The sequence below is a fragment of the Trematomus bernacchii genome, unplaced genomic scaffold (genome assembly GCF_902827165.1).
Source record: "Trematomus bernacchii unplaced genomic scaffold, fTreBer1.1, whole genome shotgun sequence".
Taxonomy (NCBI): domain Eukaryota; kingdom Metazoa; phylum Chordata; class Actinopteri; order Perciformes; family Nototheniidae; genus Trematomus; species Trematomus bernacchii.
In genome coordinates, this window is record NW_022987714.1 from 16,403,153 (window position 1) to 16,423,226 (window position 20,074).

The 20,074-nt window shown below is 41.7% G+C and overlaps 1 protein-coding gene across 1 annotated transcript in view; it reads right to left on the reverse strand.

Moving 5' to 3' along the window:
- zcchc14 (zinc finger, CCHC domain containing 14) overlaps positions 1 to 20,074 on the reverse strand; it is a 68,697-nt gene that overhangs the window by 21,827 nt on the left and 26,796 nt on the right. The window contains 8 exon segments of the mRNA XM_034141374.1: positions 570 to 679; positions 837 to 1,335; positions 1,413 to 1,449; positions 3,572 to 3,750; positions 5,146 to 5,213; positions 5,493 to 5,564; positions 5,701 to 5,771; positions 19,259 to 19,478. Of these exon segments, the coding sequence (XP_033997265.1) occupies positions 570 to 679; positions 837 to 1,335; positions 1,413 to 1,449; positions 3,572 to 3,750; positions 5,146 to 5,213; positions 5,493 to 5,564; positions 5,701 to 5,771; positions 19,259 to 19,478 (1,256 nt within the window).

A 20,074-nucleotide genomic window follows, 5' to 3' on the forward strand; every position in this document is an offset into this window, starting at 1 on the left:
ATGCCTTTAAGTAGGCTATGTTGTTTGTTAGACATTTGCGAAAAATGATTATGTTATTAGCTTCTATTACTTTTTTAAACTACTCATTGTGGATTATTCCTTTTTAAATGCCCCTTTATTAGCAGATCACAACTAACTGATTAGTGATATCTGCAGTTTCTCAATTGACTTTAAGATCTTTAGTTGAGTCTTTTGTAGCTCTGGTTGATCTGTATTTGATGGGTTGCCACTTATTTTTAATTAAATCTTACCATAACCAAATAGAATACTGTATCCTGATCAACTTTCGGCAAAAACGTTATACTTCAGACAAGAGAGTGGTATCAATGTTACCATCTCAACTTTTTTTAAAGCAAGAAAGCAACTATTTACCATAATGTCTACATATTCCTTTAGGTAAGCTATGTTGTTTCTAAGTTTGACATTGGAGTCATGAACCTTTTTTGTTACTATTTTATTAATAGTCGATTATCCCTTATTAAATTACCAAATCATAACTGAAAAGAAGTTGTGATTTGATATACCGATATAATTCGTGATAAGTGATATCTGCAGCTTAATCTACTAACTTTTGTATCTCCAGTTGAGTCTTTTGTAGCTCCAGTTGGGTCTTGAGTTTTTTCTTCGCTCCTTGGGTGAGGTCGTACATGTTCAGGTCGTTCTCCGTCAGCGCTAAAAACTGTAGGAAACACAGGAAAAATATAAGGATTTAGAAACCTCAAACATACTGGCTTATTGAGAATAAAAAGCTCCAGTTTTAAAAACTGACTGTATTGTTTCCAGTAAGATATCTCTTAATAAAATAAATGAAGGAAAAGCATCTAAAGCTAACCCACCTCCTCCATGGTGAGCTGTTTGAACACAGGGTAATATTTATGGAGCCGGAGCCTGCGGAGCCAGTCCAGGATGCCGTTCTGCTCTGCGGTGCTGGGCAGGGACAGGGACAGGGACAGGGGCAGTGGGTGGGACAGGGAGCGAGACAGGGAGTGGGACTGGGGGTACGGGAGGGAATGTGAGTGGGACGCTGGCAGGGAATGGGACGGCTGATGGGACTGAGCGCTGGACTGACTGCTGCTCTGTGGGTGGAGGTGGTGAGGAGAGAACGGGTGTGACAGACTGTGCTGGGGATGTGGGGGTGAGGAGGGATCGCCTCCACCGGTCATGGGGCACTGTGAGGGAAGTGCTGGCACAGGGGGAGCGAGGGAGGACAGCTGAGGGGGTGGAATGGCGGGAGGAAGGGGAGGAGGGAGGGAGGAGAGGTGAGGAGAGGGGCGAGTCAACACGGAGCTGTGGGTGCTGACGACGGGCTGGACGCTGGCCACTCTGTACACCGCCCTGAGAGAGGACATACAGTCAGAGGGGGGGGGCACACATGATGAACTATAGAAAGATAAAGATATAAATAATCTTACCTGTTGGATCCTCTGTACTGAACCATACAGTCGAGATCTGGGAACAGAGTGAAAACCAACATTCCTTTATAATCTTCACTATCATTACAAGTAAAGTGTTTCAGGCTGCCGTCACATGACAAGCTGTAAAACGGCTCTGTCCTGACGTTGCCGTTGTGCTCCTATCCTCGGCCCGTGCACCGCTCGAAATATCGACAAACGCTGCTCTCAAAGTTCAAATTATTTCAACTTTGAAGTTGATTGCCAAAAAACTTGCTGTGTTTAACTCAAGGCTCTGTAAGTAAAGCTGAATTCACCTGATTCTATTGTTATGTCCCCTGCTAGCTTGTCAGCGTTAAACAAGGTAAAAGTTGATATAATTTGAATTTGCAGCGTCCGGCGAAAAAATGTTCAAGTGTGTGCGAGCGACGCTGAAGGCAGCACTTCTGTCTAGTCGGGCAGCACCGATCTCTCTATAGCAACATGACGGCAACACCAGCGCCGAGCTGTTTCAGTGCGTATAACTTGAATGCGACTTAAAGAGCAAAACAAGTTTTGTGAGGTCACTGTAACCCTGTAACACTGAAGTGACGAAAGTGAGTACGAATTATATTATAGCAGCAGCTTGTGAGTAGTGGACTGTGATATTGTGATGGGGGACAGAGCTGCGTGTGTTAGTGGCAGTAAATTACTGCACAGTTAGACATATTTGTATTAGTTTAGCTCTCTGGGGTCTCCTATGACACAGACACACAGACACAGACACAGACACAGACACAGACACACACACACACACACACACACACACACACACACACACACACACACACACACACACACACACACACACACACACACACACACACACACACACACACACACACACACACACACACCACACACATACAGATTGAAATACTCTCCTGGATGAAGTCACACTCATAAAATCAAACACACACACCAACATGAAGTCACCACACTCCAGGCTTTCCAACACAAACATGCCACTCTGAATTCCCACACCAGACTAAAATAGACCCGTCCTCTCCCTCCATCAGCTACAAACACAAAGTGAAAATCCTGCCTGCAGCCTCACCTCCCTCAACTCCTCACTACCACCAGCCAAGACCTTCTGTCCACCCCACAGCCGTGTCTTCAAACACCTCTTTTGTCTGTTCTCTAACACCAAAACCATGACATGACATTCATTATTTTATCCTCCATCTCTTGTCCCTTCCCTCATTAGCATTCTTTGTCTAATGTTTTATATCCCCTCTGCCCACTTTAGATACAAACTGACTTATTAGACTTAATCAATCTCAGCCATTCATGAAATCTGCAGTTTAAACAAGTATGAACTTTTCTGATATATGTATTCTCCACATTGGAAGAAAAAGGGAAAAAAAAGAACAGAAAAGCAATCAAACATACACAAGGGCAGCACGATATGAGGAAAATATGCGTTACTCAATACTTTGTCTAATACTGCAATAAGGATACTACTTGCGATAAATAAACAGATATTAAAGTGTACTTAGTTTGGTCTTTCTGCTGCTTCCAGTAAACTTCTAAAATACAAATGAAGAGTGTTTCAAATATTATTTTATCGAACAAATCAAGAATGAACTCAACATAAAAGGCACAAATAAAAAACTGAATGCAGAAAGTGTAGTTTTGCCCTGACACTCACTATAAGCTAACAAAATACAATGTCACAGTCTGATGCAGTGTGTTAAAGCTACTAGTTGACAATCAGATTAATAATAATAGTAATAATAATGATAATAAATATTAAGATTAGGATCACCTTTATTTATCCCAGAGGGGAAATTCAGTTATTCAATCTTGAGTTATAACATTTGTGTACATACAATACACACACACACATGCACAAACAGGACCTAAAGACATGCACTAACAGAGAGGTGGCAGAGCGAAGGGGCTTCTGCACCGAGGAGCAGTCAGGGGTTCGGAGCCTTGCTCAAAGACACATCGGAGGAGGCAAACTGGCACCTCTCAAGCTACCAGTCTGAACCGGCAACCTTCGTTTTCCCAAGCCAAGTCCCTACAGACTAAGCTACATCGTTATGAAGAAAAACTGTTTTGCACAGCTTTAATCCATCTCCACAAAAAAAAATACATGAGATATGATTGGCAACAAGACAAAAACAAAGACTTACTAGAGCTGGAGGCGAACGGGCAGGTGGGGGCAATAGGAGCCGTAGGAAGGCAGGAAGGTAGAGGAGGGAGGGCATGAGGAAGAGGGGCAGGACCGTTGGGAGAGAGAGGCCGGGTGGAGGTGAAGAACTGCTGGACGCTGTGGTGCTGGAGGACATGGCAGGGCAGCGCTGTGAGACACCTGGGGGCAGGCAGGGAGTCAGAGGGGGAGACAGGGAGGCAGGGAGACAGGGAGTCAGACGGAGAGGCAGACAGACAGGGAGGCAGGGAGTCAGACGGAGAGGCAGAGAGACAGGGAGTCAGATGGAGAGGCAGACAGACAGGGAGGCAGGGAGAGAGTCAGACGGAGAGGCAGGGAGTCAGACGAAGAGGCAGAGAGACAGGGAGTCAGATGGAGAGGCAGAGACAGGGAGTCAGAGGAGCAGACAGGGAGGCAGGAAGTCAGACGGAGAGGCAGAGAGACAGAGAGTCAGACGGAGAGGCAGAGAGACAGGGAGTCAGACGAAGAGGCAGAGAGACAGGGAGTCAGACGGAGAGGCAGAGAGACAGGGAGTCAGACGGAGAGGCAGAGAGACAGGGAGTCAGACGGAGAGGCAGAGAGACAGGGAGTCAGACGGAGAGGCAGAGAGACAGGGAGTCAGACGAAGAGGCAGAGAGACAGGGAGTCAGACGGAGAGGCAGAGAGACAGGGAGTCAGACGGAGAGGCAGAGAGACAGGGAGTCAGACGGAGAGGCAGAGAGACAGGGAGTCAGACGGAGAGGCAGAGAGACAGGGAGTCAGACGGAGAGGCAGAGAGACAGGGAGTCAGACGAAGAGGCAGAGAGACAGGGAGTCAGACGGAGAGGCAGAGAGACAGGGAGTCAGACGGAGAGGCAGAGAGACAGGGAGTCAGACGGAGAGGCAGAGAGACAGGGAGTCAGACGGAGAGGCAGAGAGACAGGGAGTCAGACGGAGAGGCAGAGAGACAGGGAGTCAGACGGAGAGGCAGAGAGACAGGGAGTCAGACGGAGAGGCAGAGAGACAGGGAGTCAGGCGGAGAGGCAGAGAGACAGGGAGTCAGACGGAGAGGCAGAGAGACAGAGAGTCAGACGGAGAGGCAGAGAGACAGGGAGTCAGACGGAGAGGCAGAGAGACAGGGAGTCAGACGGAGAGGCAGAGAGACAGGGAGTCAGACGGAGAGGCAGAGAGACAGGGAGTCAGACGGAGAGGCAGAGAGACAGGGAGTCAGACGGAGAGGCAGAGAGACAGGGAGTCAGACGGAGAGGCAGAGAGACAGGGAGTCAGACGGAGAGGCAGAGAGACAGGGAGTCAGACGGAGAGGCAGAGAGACAGGGAGTCAGACGGAGAGGCAGAGAGACAGGGAGTCAGACGGAGAGGCAGAGAGACAGGGAGTCAGACGGAGAGGCAGAGAGACAGGGAGTCAGACGGAGAGGCAGAGAGACAGGGAGTCAGACGGAGAGGCATTCACATTTACATGTGAATGCTGTTACACTTTCCTTTCCTTCGATGGAACACATCTTTCCATGATGAGACCAAAACGTAACAAAGGCAGACATAAACAGGAAGTGAATTCACCTGGTTTCCAGCTCTTTGGACTTAGGAAGGAAGTTCTCCACTCCGTCATCGGGAAATGCTTTTGAGAGCTAAGAGAAAACAAAAACACATACGTAACTAGGTGCATTGTGCAATTCTGTGCTCATGTATCCAAGCTATTTGTCCTTGAAACCTCTATAAATAGCTTAATGCTTCACATTGGTATACCAAAGACAGGTTTACTATAACAAATCAGAAACAGAGAGGGATTCTTTCATTCAGAAAACTAGAGGCCCTTTTGATAGGGTCAATCTGTAAAATGAATAATATTGTAGCCTCAGATTATTATAAATAAGAACCAGAGAGTGTGTGTCAGTGGTAGTCCAGACCTGGCTCAGCAGCTCTGTCACCTCCTGCTGGGTTCTGATGACGGATGAAACTAAATCGTCCGACCAGCTGGTCTGCAGGAGGAAGAGGAAAGGAGGAAGGATGGTGATGTAGTAGAGAAAGTAGAGAACCAGAAAGGGTAAAAACATGACTATATGAACAGAGAACAATTAGAAAAGTGAGCAATAGTTGTGTTGACACTGTCCCCACCTCATACACGTATTCACTCAGCTCCTCAGATGTGTGTGTCACTGCTCTCAGCACCACCTTCTCTATCACCACTGAAAGAAGCACAGATTGTTTCACACGTCATTTGGTCGGATTATCTTAGTTTTAATGTCCAGGAGGAATTTCAATTTGGCATTCTCCCAAAAGTAATAAATGATGTGAGGAAATATACGAGGTAGTTTAACCATATCAGGTGTAATTACATTGTCTCTGATGTGAACTGGCCAGTGGACTGCACTGTTACGTTTTGGCACATAGTGACTGTAGTGTATAGTGGGTGCATAAAGTTGATGGGATTGGGCCACCTGCAGTAACTCCATGTATATTACCCTTCAAGATGCTGATATATCATTTCTGTAAAATAACTTTTCCCCCACTTCATGCATTGAAATGCTTAGAGATGAATGACAGTGCCATGACTGTTATTGCAGGAGCGTATGTTTTATGTTTGTGGCCTGATTTACATGAAAATCAGTAGAAGGATGTATCAGAGGAAAGACAAGAACCTATGACATTTTGAAGCAGATACAGAAATTATATTTAACATTTTGTTAGCCTTGCGAGATAGGGTATTTTGCCCTTGATGGAGGTCCGCGCTCTTCAAATGTCCTGGTTCTTAATGTTATTAGCTTACTTACTCTCACTGTTGTGGATGTCTATTTTGTCAGTTGTTGCAGACGAGAGCTCACAAGCACGCCAGGAAACTCCAGCATCTGTCAGTGAATTATTTTATTTAAAGAAATCTAAATAACAGCTATTTTCTGTTATTTCGAAAACTAAAAGCCAAATAATCAATAGTTCCGGTTTCTAAATTGAAGAATATGCTGACTTCTATATCGGATGTCAGTGTTAAAGTAATATTGTTGTGTTTTGGTCAGTTTGTTGGAAAAAAAACACTTATTTGAAGATGTCATATTGAACACTGGCAGATAAACATGTGCTTTTTTTTATTATTTACTGGCTATTTTGAGACAAACATTTTAGGTAGACGATATTATTATGTATCTAATCAGAAGATTGTCTACCTTCACAGATGTTGACATACCCGTTATGCTGTGGTATGTATTCTTTAAGTATCTCTGGTTGAAATAAGTCATGAGGGCAATGTTACAAATGAAAAAGCAGGAATGCATTATGGCAATATTGGATTTACATGACCTTCAGCATCACAATAAAATAAAATGTTAATGTCATGATTATCCTGGCTAATGATCACTAGTAATAATTATAACTTTTGAAATGGCACTAAAATATATTGGAATCACTTCATCTTACATTGAGTTAATATTTGGAGACATATTTTTTAAACCAACCGCCATGTTAGTGAAGAAATTGATTTATTATTGTGAACATTTAACCTGTTAAGCCCTGAGCCTGTTTTTCAGGTCTCAGGCTCGAAAATGACATTCCCAGAACAAATGACTATACTTTCACTTCTAAAAGGGTTAAATTAATAATCTTTTTTCTCAAAGTAATGATAAACCTGTGAGTTGGATGTAGAAAAGTCAGAATCAATATAGATGTTTTTTATTTTAAAGAAAATTCAGATTGAACATAGTAAAAAACTGTAAATTATAGTGTCCATCCAAAAATTATTTTTTACTTACGGAGCGTTAAAAAAATCTTGGAGGTGGGCGTATCTGAAGCTTGGGGATTTTTTGCGAGCAACGCGACCAACAACCAATCACATGAATCTCCCGCCCCCGACATACGAAGCAAAAAAGCCTGAAGTAAACTGGATATAAACTCCCCAAACAGGCGAAAACCTACCACTGTCTCTGCCACCTCCCTCCATGCCTGGCTCCTCCGGTTTGTATCCCGGTAGGTAAATAGGGACTGGTCATAAAGCACCGGGTGATTCCCTACCGCTAATTTCTCCTCCATTTTTTGGAATATGAGGAAATGACCTGCGGTATGTCTCTCCCAGCATACATGCGGTTTGATTGGCTAGCGCTTGAACTGTCAGATTTGCATAAACGGGATTTGATTGGCTGACGCTTCCACCTCAGCTTCAAAAGTTGAACATTGCTCAACTTTGAATCCTGAAAATCATGAAAATCTCCGCTCTGCTTCCCACAATGCAGTTCGGCGAAAAGTGAGGCAAAGTGACGTCACCCCATTCAAAGTGAATGGGCAGAAGCGTTCCAAGATCTTTTTAACGCTGCTGTGTGGACGCTCCGTTATAGTGAAAACTACCCTTGGATGATGGGTTAGTAGACTAAAAGTACCCTATAGAGTGGCGAAGTCCCTCCCCTTCCGGTTGAGCCCCATGGGACCTTATTTCGGAAAAGTTATGCATTGAAGTCAATGGAGAGAGAAAGATTATCTTTCGATCCCGTTTGAATTGTGCCACGAATTACACATATGATGTTTGTCAATTTAAAAGATAATTTTGCAAGTCAAAAAAAAAAAAATGTGTCGTAAAACTGTGAAGTAACACATTTGTTTGTGTGAAACGCTAAATGAACTACATCTCTGGTCAACAACACACGTCACCAAGATGGCCGTCACTACTGTCTTGTCAACAAACGATTGACTATCACCACAATGAAACACGTCCTGAAGAATGTCATGCAAAGCTGCCTGCCTGCCTTCCTTTGATTCTCTCTGAACTGCCTGGTCGTTTTAATGTTTAATGTCAACCATTTGTGCAGATAGCATGAAGTAGAAAAGATCGCCGATGCTAACGTTAGCGTTAGCATTTCTCCCCCGGAATTAAATGGTGTATTATAGAATGATCACACCGGTGACAGTACTATTCAAAGGGTTCACGAAATATGACTACTACTCTTACTGTTTAACATTTTGGGTTACTTAATGTTACTTCATGTTAAGGCTAATAAAAATGACAAGGCTGTAATGCTAACTAACGTGCTAGCTACTAGCTAGGTAGCTAACTTGATCAAGCCACTCCTGGTCGTTTCATCAGACGGGAAGCAAAAGAACGAGCAAGACCCATTGCTGGTATGATAACAACCTGGTACTAAGCACACAGGCATCTTGTTAAAGTTATCTTATCTTAGCCAGCGCCATATAGATAGATTATATCTATATTGCGCTGATCTTAGGTATCTGAATGGTGGAGGTAAACAATTGTGACATCACTTACGCGACTCTGGGATTTGTAGTCTTTCTAGTTACGTATTTTTCATAGTCTTATATTTCAACAGTTTTACGACAAACTGTGACTTTTTTGACATGGAAATTATTTTTTAAGATTGACAAACATCATATGTGTAATTCATGGCACAATTCAAACGGGATCGAAAGATAAGTTTTCTCTCCCCATTGACTTCAATGCATAATTTTTCCGAAATAAGGTCCCATACCCCGGAAGTAAGTGGGAGGGACTTCGCCACTCTATATCAAGATTGATGCAAAACAAGTGACATTTGACCTTTTTAGAGAGATTTAGCAAAAAAAAACCACTTCTGGGGTCATTTGGGTGGATTTTCCATATCTCTGGTCCCCCTTGGTCGATTTTGATGGTTGACACCTCTTTCTGACCGTTAGAGCCAATAGAATCGAAGGGGGAATTCCCCACATACACACATGGTAAAAAAAAAAGGTGGGGGCTTTGCGCATGCAGTTTTGCATCAGAGCGAACCTATACTCTAGCTCTGACATCTGGAAACGGAAAAGCAGTTTTATTGCTTATGGATTATCAGAAATCCTTTCAAAGGGACACAGACACATTGGATTAACCTATGGATTAACTTCAGCAGCGTTTTTATCGTTTTAATGCCATTGAAGACCACTTTTGACCAGACACAGGTAAGCCATGTTAGCGTTTTTAGCTACCTAGCGCCACATGTTTTGATGTCTGTTTTTGTTTATAAAGTCGCGAGTTCGTATCATAGAGTGATAATGCATCGATGATTCTGTGTCACCTCACTAGGGCTGTGCGATTATGGCAAAAATCAGAATCACGATTATTTTGGTCAATAATTGATATCACGATTATTAAATACGATTATTCATTGACTTTGAAAACATCCATTTATTGAACTTTAAAACAAATACAAATAATAATTTGAACAGTATCTTATAACTGTTGATTACCCTGAACGTATAATTCAACTGAAAAACTTTAAATAAATAATATCAAAATAATAAATACCAATAAACAAGATCAACAAATATTTTGGAGCGCACTTCCAAAAGCTACTAATCATATATAAATATGATAAATACAAATAAATTAGACCAAAATTAATTAGATCAAATATGTTGCAGTGCACTGTCACAACCTAGCAAAGTAAAATAATTGTTTTATTCGATTATGTTGTTTTCGTAATTGTGGCAGGCCAAAATCGTAATTGCGATTAAAATACGATTAATTGCACAGCCCTACACCTCACGATGTGAATCGATGTGTTGGATGTGCAGAAAAGATAAATAATAAGGTTTTATGAGTGATTTTCGGTGCAGTAATCTGTTAGCATTTTTCGCTCGTTGCTAATTCAGAGGCTCAGCGTTAGCATTGTGGGTTTTATTTTGAAAAAAAAAAAAAAATGATCAGTTTCTTCCCGTTACATGGATATAAAACATTCATAGTTTATTAAATGAACATGCCCTCAGACACTGTTTCCTGCAAGATGTTGCGGGAGAGCCCCGGTACCGGGGTTTCTCGGGCTAAACAGGTTAATAGTTGAATAACTGAACATCTCTCCATCAGATGAGGCTTACTCTTGGCACTAACTGTATGCACTCTAGTTTTCCATCTGGACAGAATCTGTGCTGCCAAAGCCCTTCACACAGCTGCTACTGTACAGCTCATTCAGGACGATGCTCTCACCTGGGATTTAACCTCCCTAAATTCTGCCTAAATCTGTCTGGTCCAACCTGCACTCTGACACTGGCTGCCTGTAGCTATTTGTATCCAATGTACAACACTGTAGCTAGCCAAGACTATAAAGGAAGTTACATCTTGATGCCTCTGAGTAATAATCCAGCCCTCTGGCAGCAAGTCCTTTTTCTGTAGTTTTAAAATGACATTTCCAATTACCTCATCCCCAATCATCCAGTGTAGCTAGGGAACACATTATATTTGTATTAAAGGAAAGAATTATGACTTAATAAAGAGAAATGTGCAGGCCTAATACTGTCAAAAGGCATATTGGATCGTAATTTGTATGTGTAGATAGCACTTATTTACGGTTAACAAATGGATGCTCATCTGTCACAACTGAGTTAAAGGTTGCATTTTTAAAGGGGTAAAGCTGTCATGACATATCTTGGTGTTAACAATAACCTTATTCTCACTTTGTCTTCCTTCCCAAACAAATCAGTGTACCTCATGGTCAAAAACAGAGAAACGCACAATAAGTAAGTTCAAGAGGAATTTAACTAATACGCTTTTTTTCCTTCTTGGAATTTTCTATAAATACAGCGATAATATTGTTATTGTGAATTATTTTTAAGGATTTTACATCTTGGTACCTGAGTATTAATCCGGCCCTCGATGCTGGCACCAAATCCTCTCATTTGTTATTTACTCTAACCTCATCCCCAATCATGCAGTGTAGCTTGGGAACACATATTTGTAAGTTAATATGGCCTCTTCAAGTCAAAATATATATTATCCCTAATTTATTGTGTATATATAGCACTTTTTTAAGGTTGATTTAATGATTATAGATGCAAATCTATCAATCTGTACATTAAAAGTTTGCATTCTCAAAAAACATGTATTAACGAACCTTTGATATCATGTTAATACACATATGATCATTTGGATAAAGCATCTATACAATCAACAATCAACCATTTTGGTCAAATAAAGGGAAAAAAACACAATAGTTTTAAGCATAAATTGAAATAAATAGGCTTATTTTCTTTTGAAATTCTTCCTAATGAACATGCCTATATCAGTATTGTAAATCTTAACTACGCAGTGAAAATCTTGTATTGTGACGGCCCTCATATGTATGAACACATCGTTTTTTATTTGTGCATATTTCTACTTCTACGTCTGGATGCATGCCTCAGTTGCAGAGGCAGGTTCGGGCTGCTCCTGTCATTAAATAGAAGGTGAGAATGAGTTGAAGTGGTGGAAACATTAAATAGATGGGTGTGTGTGCAGGAGAACACCTCCGGGTATAGATTTAGACACATTACACTCCCAAACTGTCTATCTGAAACCACATGAGGCGTGCAGGAACAAGCAGCCGGGGAGGAGAAGACACGAGTTTAGGAGGAGGGAAATAAAGAGGGGGATAAAGAAGGAATGAGAGAGGAGGAGATCTCAGCACACACACAAATATATCCCCCATCACCATTGGGCAGCAGCTGTGGAAGGCTCTAAATGCCGCCTGCCATTCACTCTAATCTAGGCTGCCACACACACACACACACACACACACACACACACACACACACACACACACACACACACACACACACACACACACACACACACACACACACACACACACACACACACACACACACACACACACACACACACACACACACACACACACACACACACACACACACACACACACACACACACACACACACACACACACACACACTTTGTGAAGTCCAGGACGGTGTGTGCAAGACATGATCAAAAGAAGAGTTTAAATGATATCCAAAAAGTTAATAAAGTATATCCCTGATGTTGCCTCTTTGTCTTGATTACTTTACAACTACAGTTGATATGTGTGTGCCAAAAAAAAACACATCGTAAAACCAACACAGGTCTCATTCTGCAGGCCTGAGGTAGCAAAAACTGTAAACACACGCTGAGAAAATGGTAGGGTAACGGCATATAAACTTAATTGTGTGGGCCTGTGAGAGTGTGTGTCTATGCATTTATGCATTTATGCTTCATGCGTTTGTACACGCTCGATACAACTTAGTGTGTGTGTCGGGTGTGAGATTTACGCTGCTGACAGCTATGTGGTGTGACCATGAGGTAGTGGGGTGGTTGTGTATTGTGTTACCGACAGAGGCAGGGGGCCAAGACAATAACAGACTGGCCTGATGAGGCTCGCCCAAACTAAAACCATATACTGTACACCCCGAGGCACCAGCTGCTGGCCCGGTGATTGATCTCACATGAGTGATAATGGAAGATATCCTAGGTGATCAAATGGTATTATGAAAACCAATAATTCACAGCCAGCGTGATTGTGACTCCGAAGGGAGAAGACACTGCTGTCAGCCCAGTCATCATTTATATGTTGTGTTTACATTAGGGTGCCCTTGCAGTGGAGAAAATGTGATGCAATGCCCTCCAGAGAGCCCTTGAAGAGGCCCTATTTTTGGACTTTCCCCTTCCCTGTAGTGTGTGATATAGGTTTTTGGGTACCACTTTACAATAAGACTACCCTTATAAAGGATTCATAAAGAGTTTATAATTAGGTTATTAATTAGGTTGTAAACACTTTATTAATCATTAAGAACCATTTATAAACCAGTTCTAACATAGAACATACATCGACACAGGCTCACTATTTAGCAAGAGGACTAAGCCTTATATTGGCACTAGCTTACTTCGTCTTCTTCATCAGCCAACATCCTTGGTATCTGTTGCTCACTGAGTTAATTTCCCCCCATCCATCTTGATGTTTCTTGGCATCTCGTTATGACCATTTATTTATGAGTTACTAACATTTATAACTGCCAAAAGGGAGCCTTGTAAAGTGTTAAACAAATCACCATTTATTAATGAGTTACTACCATTTATAATTTGTTTAAGTTATATTAAGCCTTAAAGTTATGCATAAATTAGGGCGTGGTCACATTGAGTTACAGGTCTGTCCAGTGACTGCTGCTGTTAGCTTCCTGTCTCTCTGCTAGCAGCTCCGTGATGCTACAGGGACTCTGCCTGCTCAACTCATCCGGGGAACATAACTTGAACTCGGCCGTGTTTGTTGTGCTGGTGCTTTGTGGACTATTCTTCATGCTTATATCGGACTATTGTGACTTGCTTTAGGGTTAAAACAGACGGTGCATGAATGCAGTTTTACGGTAAGTGAAATTCGAGTACTTTATTTATGTGTTGCTTATGTTTTTAGTCAGCTAACGTTAATGAATGTTAAGGCTTGGGTTAGCATGTAAGCAAGTGGTAGCTACATCTGACATCTGTGCTAACGATGCTAATCGTAGCCTCCAAGTTAAAACGTAATAGAGAAGTGTTAAGCATTAAGTGGGATAATACTGTAGAAAAAACGGCTTCTGTTTGAGGTTGGGAAAATAAGGTCATCCTTGTAAGTTAGAGAGATATTTTATTAGGTAGGTAACTTTATGCATTGATAAGGTTAATTTAAATGTGCTATGATCGATTATGTAGACAAGCTAACGTCAAAGTAGTGTTGAAGAGCGGCGTAGTGTAGGCCTATGTGAAATTAACCTCACAATAAGATATGTGTATATTACAAATAATAATGTCATATTTCAAGATGATTACTTAGATATTACAATATGGTTGGTTGAGCTGGAGTTCATTATTGAGCTTACACGTTAACGTCACAGACATATCTGAAGAACGAACCCCAACCTTGTTCTTTTTATTAATGGTATTACCAAATTGGTATCAAATAAATAGTAAGCATTGGTAACCCCAATAAACTATTTTATTTGAGTATTTGTGTCTGGGAGAAGGTAGGCCTACTGTACCCAGTTCCTCTGTTCGGCAGTTATAGACTGGGCTTTCTTGTACAAGAGAATACAACATCTATATGCAGGGGTGCACACAACTTTCTCAGTGAGGTACTCAGATGAGTACCTGGAGTCAGTGTTTGGTACTCCAACTTCTGGCGATTGTCAACGGGGGGGGGGGGGGGTGGTAGTGGAGTACAGCGCTTCGCGATTGTCAACGGGGAGGGGGTGGTAGTGGAGTACAGAGCTTCATGACCGCGGAGCGTGTGAACGTTGTGATCAGCTGTTTTAGCGCAGGGCTGCTGTACAGACCGACGTTAACAGCAGCCCTGTCTGTGCACACGGAGACCGACTCTGTCGTCCGGTGATCTAACCGCCTTCTGGAAAAGCTTCACAAGTATGTCGGTACGCAAATGCGCTTTGTGACACAAGTGACGGTACGCATTTCAGATTGTTGCCGCGCATGCGTACCTGCGTACCAGTTATGTGCACCCCTGTCTATATGCACCATTACTGTATAATTATCCTTAAATTATGTTATACAATGCACCTAATACATAAGTATGGCATTTTGAAACATGATGTGCAACCATTTTACTGTAATTTGTGTGCATTTTGTTGTTAACTAAGATGATGTTATGATTTATTTTTTGTTAGTATGCACGTGGACGCTTTCGACATATCTGGAGAAGGAAGAAATGGGTCTTCGGAATGATGGGAGTTAAAGACAAAAGGCGGAGACTAGTGTTGAAACTAGTGGAGAAACGATCAAGATGCCACCTTGCCCCTCTGATTAGACGGCATGTTAAGTCAGGAAGTAGCATTATTATTGATGAATGGAGGGCATACAGGAGAGTGCTGAGTAATGTGGGGTACAACCACTACACAAAGAATAGATTTCAAAATATTGTTGCTGGTTTATAAAGCTTTGAATGGTTTAGGCCCAAAATACATGTCTGACCTACTGCTAAATTATGAACCATCCAGAACTCTCAGGTCTTCAGGGACTGGTCAGCTTTCTGTCCCCAGAGTCAGAACTAAACATGGTAAAGCAGCATTCAGTTATTATGCTCCAAATATCTGGAACAAACTCCCAGAAACCTGCAGGTCCGCTGCAACTCTTACTACTTTTAAATCCAGGCAGAAGACTTTTCTTTTTGCCGCTGCTTTTAATTGAACTATTCACATCTTAAACTGCACTGTAACTTTTATCCATGTATTTTTTCTTTTAATGTTTATTTTATTATCTTTTCTTTTTAATGACTGATTTTAAATGCCATTTTCATAATGTTTTCCATTTTTGTAAAGCACTTTGAATTGCCTTGTGTTGAAAGGTGCTATATAAATAAACTTGCCTTGCCTTACACCATAAACCACAGCAGGTGGTTTGTGAACCCCCAGACTGGCAGTCATACCCAACATATAGAAAGAGCTTGGTCGACCGTCAAAGGACATGTCCGTAGACTGAGAGGAAACCGTACAGAGAGTTTGTTGGAGGAACACCTCAAGGTTCTTGAATGGTCATCTTGGCTTGGCTCTGCTCATCCTGATGGACTGCTTGGACGCTTGTTCAAGGATATACACAAAAGCCTTTCCAGTCTGAGTAACATTATGTCTTACCAAGTCTTTAATTTTTGTCTGAGAAAAGCTTTTATGTTTAAATATGTGTATCAGTCATAAACAGTCATTACTTTGAGTCCTAATTTTCTTCATGTGTGAAGAAAATGTTTTTCTTGGTTCTTTTGCATCTTACTTTGCATTTCATGTGAAAAATGTGTATTAGGTAAGCGTGAATGTTATAACTCATTCATAAATGGACGTGTGTATTAAACTTAAAAACAACGCACCCTTTCTGTAGTTATACATGTTAGTGACTCATAAATAGATGGTGATGTGTTTCACACTTTACAATAAGGCTCCCTTTTGGCAGTTATAAATGTTAGTAACTCATTCGTAAATGGTCATAAGAGATGCCAAGAAACATCAAGATGGATGGGGGGGAATCAACTCAGTGAGCAACAGATACCAAGGATACTGGCTGATGAAGAAGACGAAGTAAGCTAAGTAGCCAATATAAGGCTTAGCAGTACAGATAAATGTTGGCTCACTATTTGGCAAGCAACTAAGAGGCGGCGCCGCTTACGTCTCTCTTACGTCGAGGCGGGGGCAGGGGCATGGGCGGGATCAACCTCCTGAACAACAACAAAATGTCCGCGTTTTATCCAGTTTGTACACAACGATGGAAAACCTCAAACTTAATAAGCAGCATTGCCATTGTTGTTGTTGTCGATGTGAGGGATTTCCGTGCGGTTTGGCTTTTATGAAGCAGGCACGTAAACGGTTACGCCATGACGCAAACGATGAGGCAATGACGCAGTACCACCCCGGCTCTGTGTGGTGTGAACAAAGCGGGAGCAGAAAAGGGAAACCGGAGCTGAACCAGAAAAGCTCTAGCACGGAAAAAGTGTTGGTGTGAAAGCCGCATATGTAACACTTTTGCTTCTATTGGCTAGCGCTCCAACACATTGTACATGATAGGCTTATGCGAGGAACATCTCTAAGCGGTTGACCAATCACAACAGAGCCGGCCAGCTAACCAATCAGAGCAGACTGGGCTCTGGTTTCAGACAGAGGGTGAAAAGAGGTGCTGCAGCACAGACAGTATGAGAAAAATAAAGAGCTTTTTGAACATTAGAGCATGGAGACATGTCCCAGTAGAGGCAGAAATACAAGTATGAACCTGAAAATGAACATTATATGTCCTCTTTAAAATTGAGAAAACAGTGCCATAAATCCTCCTAAACGGTCTGTGATTTGGATACTTTCCTTAAGTCCACCATGTTTTAATACGACCGGGTAGTGTTGTCTCAAAGCTAGTTTTTAACGTTATTGTTTGCGGTCATGTGTGCAGCATCCAGGTACTCATACTGCATTTTGCCATGCTTCGCATTGGGACACACTTATGCCCTCAAAGAGTATCAAACAACGCAAACTGACAAACAGTATAAGGCTTAGTTCCATCAAATGTCCAAGTAAGCCATTGCAGTGAGATGTTCATGTTATCAATTCTACCTGTGCTTTTTTTGCTATGGCAGAAATGTCTAGAAGAAGGTGAATATTTTTTGTTTCAGGCCCTTAATATGATGCTTTTGCATTGCATTACTGCAGAACAGTAGATAATTAGAACTTAGAGAGAGTGTAATGTGTTTCAATCACAGTTATAAACCCACAGAGAATCATCACCCAAATGTGCCTCTCTTAGTTATTTGTTTTAGTTTGATCGCACAATTGAACCATTACCACCACTTACTTATTCAATATGTATTAAATAGCAACATGAAGCTAATACAAGCTCCAATAAACCACATTTACAGTACAAGAAGGTTTAATTAGCAACTTGCATTTAGCAGCATAAGATATATTTTTTAATAAGAAACTTTTCTAATGAGTCGGAGGAGACCAAAACAGAACAAAAAAGGGAGGGATTATTGGACGTACTCTACAGGTCAAACGTTTAATTCGAGTTTTTTTATTTATTTGAATTGTTTCTACATTGTAGATTTATACTGAAGACATCAAAACTATAAAACAACACATGTGGAATTATCTAGTAAACAAAAAAGTGTTAACAAATCCAGAATATGATTTATATGTTGCTGGCTACTGCAGAATGCTGTGGTAGCCATGCTGGTTATCTGTGCCTTGAATTCTGAATTATTCACCGACAGTGTCACCAGCAAAGACCCCCCCCCCACACCATCACACTTCCTCCTCCATGCTTCATGGTGGGAACCACACATGCAGAAACCATCCGCTCACCTTCTCTGCGTCTCTGAGTGGTTCTTGCCATAATATGGATTACAACCGTAGTCAAATAGGGCTCTCCACTGTGCACTAACCCTACCTCTGCACAACACAACTGATGGTCTCAAACACATTCAGAAGGCAAGTGATTCCACAAATTGACTCTTGACAAGGCACACGTGTTAATTGAAAACCATTCCAGGTGATGACCTCATGAAGCTGACTGAAAGAAGCCAAGAGTGTGCAAAGCTGTTATCAAGGCAAAAGGGGGCTACTTTGAAGAATCTAAAATAAAAATTATATTCAGGATTTTTTAACACTTTTTTGTTAACTAGATAATTCCATATGTGTTCTTTCATAGTTTTGATGTCTTCAGTATTAATCTACAAAGTAGAACAAAATTAAAATAAACAAAAACCATTGAATGAGAAGGTGTGTCCAAACTTTTGACTGGTACTGTACAGTATATGTGTATCACTGGTTGAAACACGACCCCAAGTGAATGCGTAAGTTGATGCATTTCTGCTTGCTAACATGTCAGTTTTTAGAACTTAAAATGTCCCTGATCAAAAAACATTAAAAATAATGAAATATGAAATATGGAAAAATGTGTGTTTTTTATTTTTATTTTATATGGGGGTGTTCTAATACTAAATACTCAGACAGTTCCTTACCTTTTCACACACACACACACACACACACACACACACACACACACACACACACACACACACACACACACACACACACACACACACACACACACACACACACACACACACACACACACACACACACACACACACACACACACACACACACCTTAGGGCAGCATTCTTTGCGCTTAGCTGTGTTCAGATGTACCAGCATGTCACATCTTGTTCCAGTAGACTGAACTTGTTGCATACGATGACACACACACTTGGGAGCAGAGGACGATATTATGGTAAAAGTTCCTATGATGCTAATGTCTATAATGAATTATAAACATACTATAATGGGGATTTCTTCTGTTATTAGCAGGGGACCAAGTGTACTGTAAATAGTTAAGGATCGTTAGAAACACCACATCAGAGAATTAGTAGGTATATAAAAACTTCTGTAATGACTGCATTAGGCTCACCTTTTCGTTCTTGTCCCCGGTGGTTATTGGTTGGAGCTGTTGCATCCTTGCCCTGTCCAGCAGGTAGAGGAGGCAGATGGGGAGGAAGTGGTGGTGGTGGGGGAGGAGGAGGAGGAGGGGGAGGGAGGTCTGGGCGAGGAGGGTTGAGCTCCTGGCTGACAGGTTGGTCTCGTTGTCCCGTGGTGACCCCTGAGACTGTGCCGGCTTCTCTGGTCCGGCTCTGATACACAGGGGTGAAAGGTCATTCAGAAAGAGAGAGGGTAAAACCACAGAGCAGAGGTCAGGGATAAATAGACAGGGCTGTAATAACTCCTTAGCCGCAGTAAAGCTAGTTAGCACACTGGAGCATGTGCCATTAATATGAATGCAACACTGAAGCTGGGCTGTCATTGCTTGAACAAATTCAAACACTGAGCAACACATGCATAGTGCTAAGGCAGAGCGAGGAGAAATATCTGGCATTGAAAGCAAACCAATATTTAAGAAGGCTCGTACAAAAGGGAGCCCCTATTTATTTATAGCACACTCTGGAGGAGCGGAGTGTTTCTCATAGCGGAAAGAAACCAAGCACAAACCGTAGGCTGCTTTGACCAACTGCTGATCCGATTAAAATCAAGATTCACGTGTGTTCCAACACCTCGAAACTGATCCCAGATCTAAAGATACTCCTGTTATAGCAACTTTCTGTGAAGCATTATTTAATTTCATTGTCGGATGTACTTTTCTTTAACTTTTCTTTCCACTATTAGTTCCCGAAGGGTGCTTTTAACTGCAATTTAGACCAGGGCAGGCGAAAAAATATAAATGGTTGGTTTT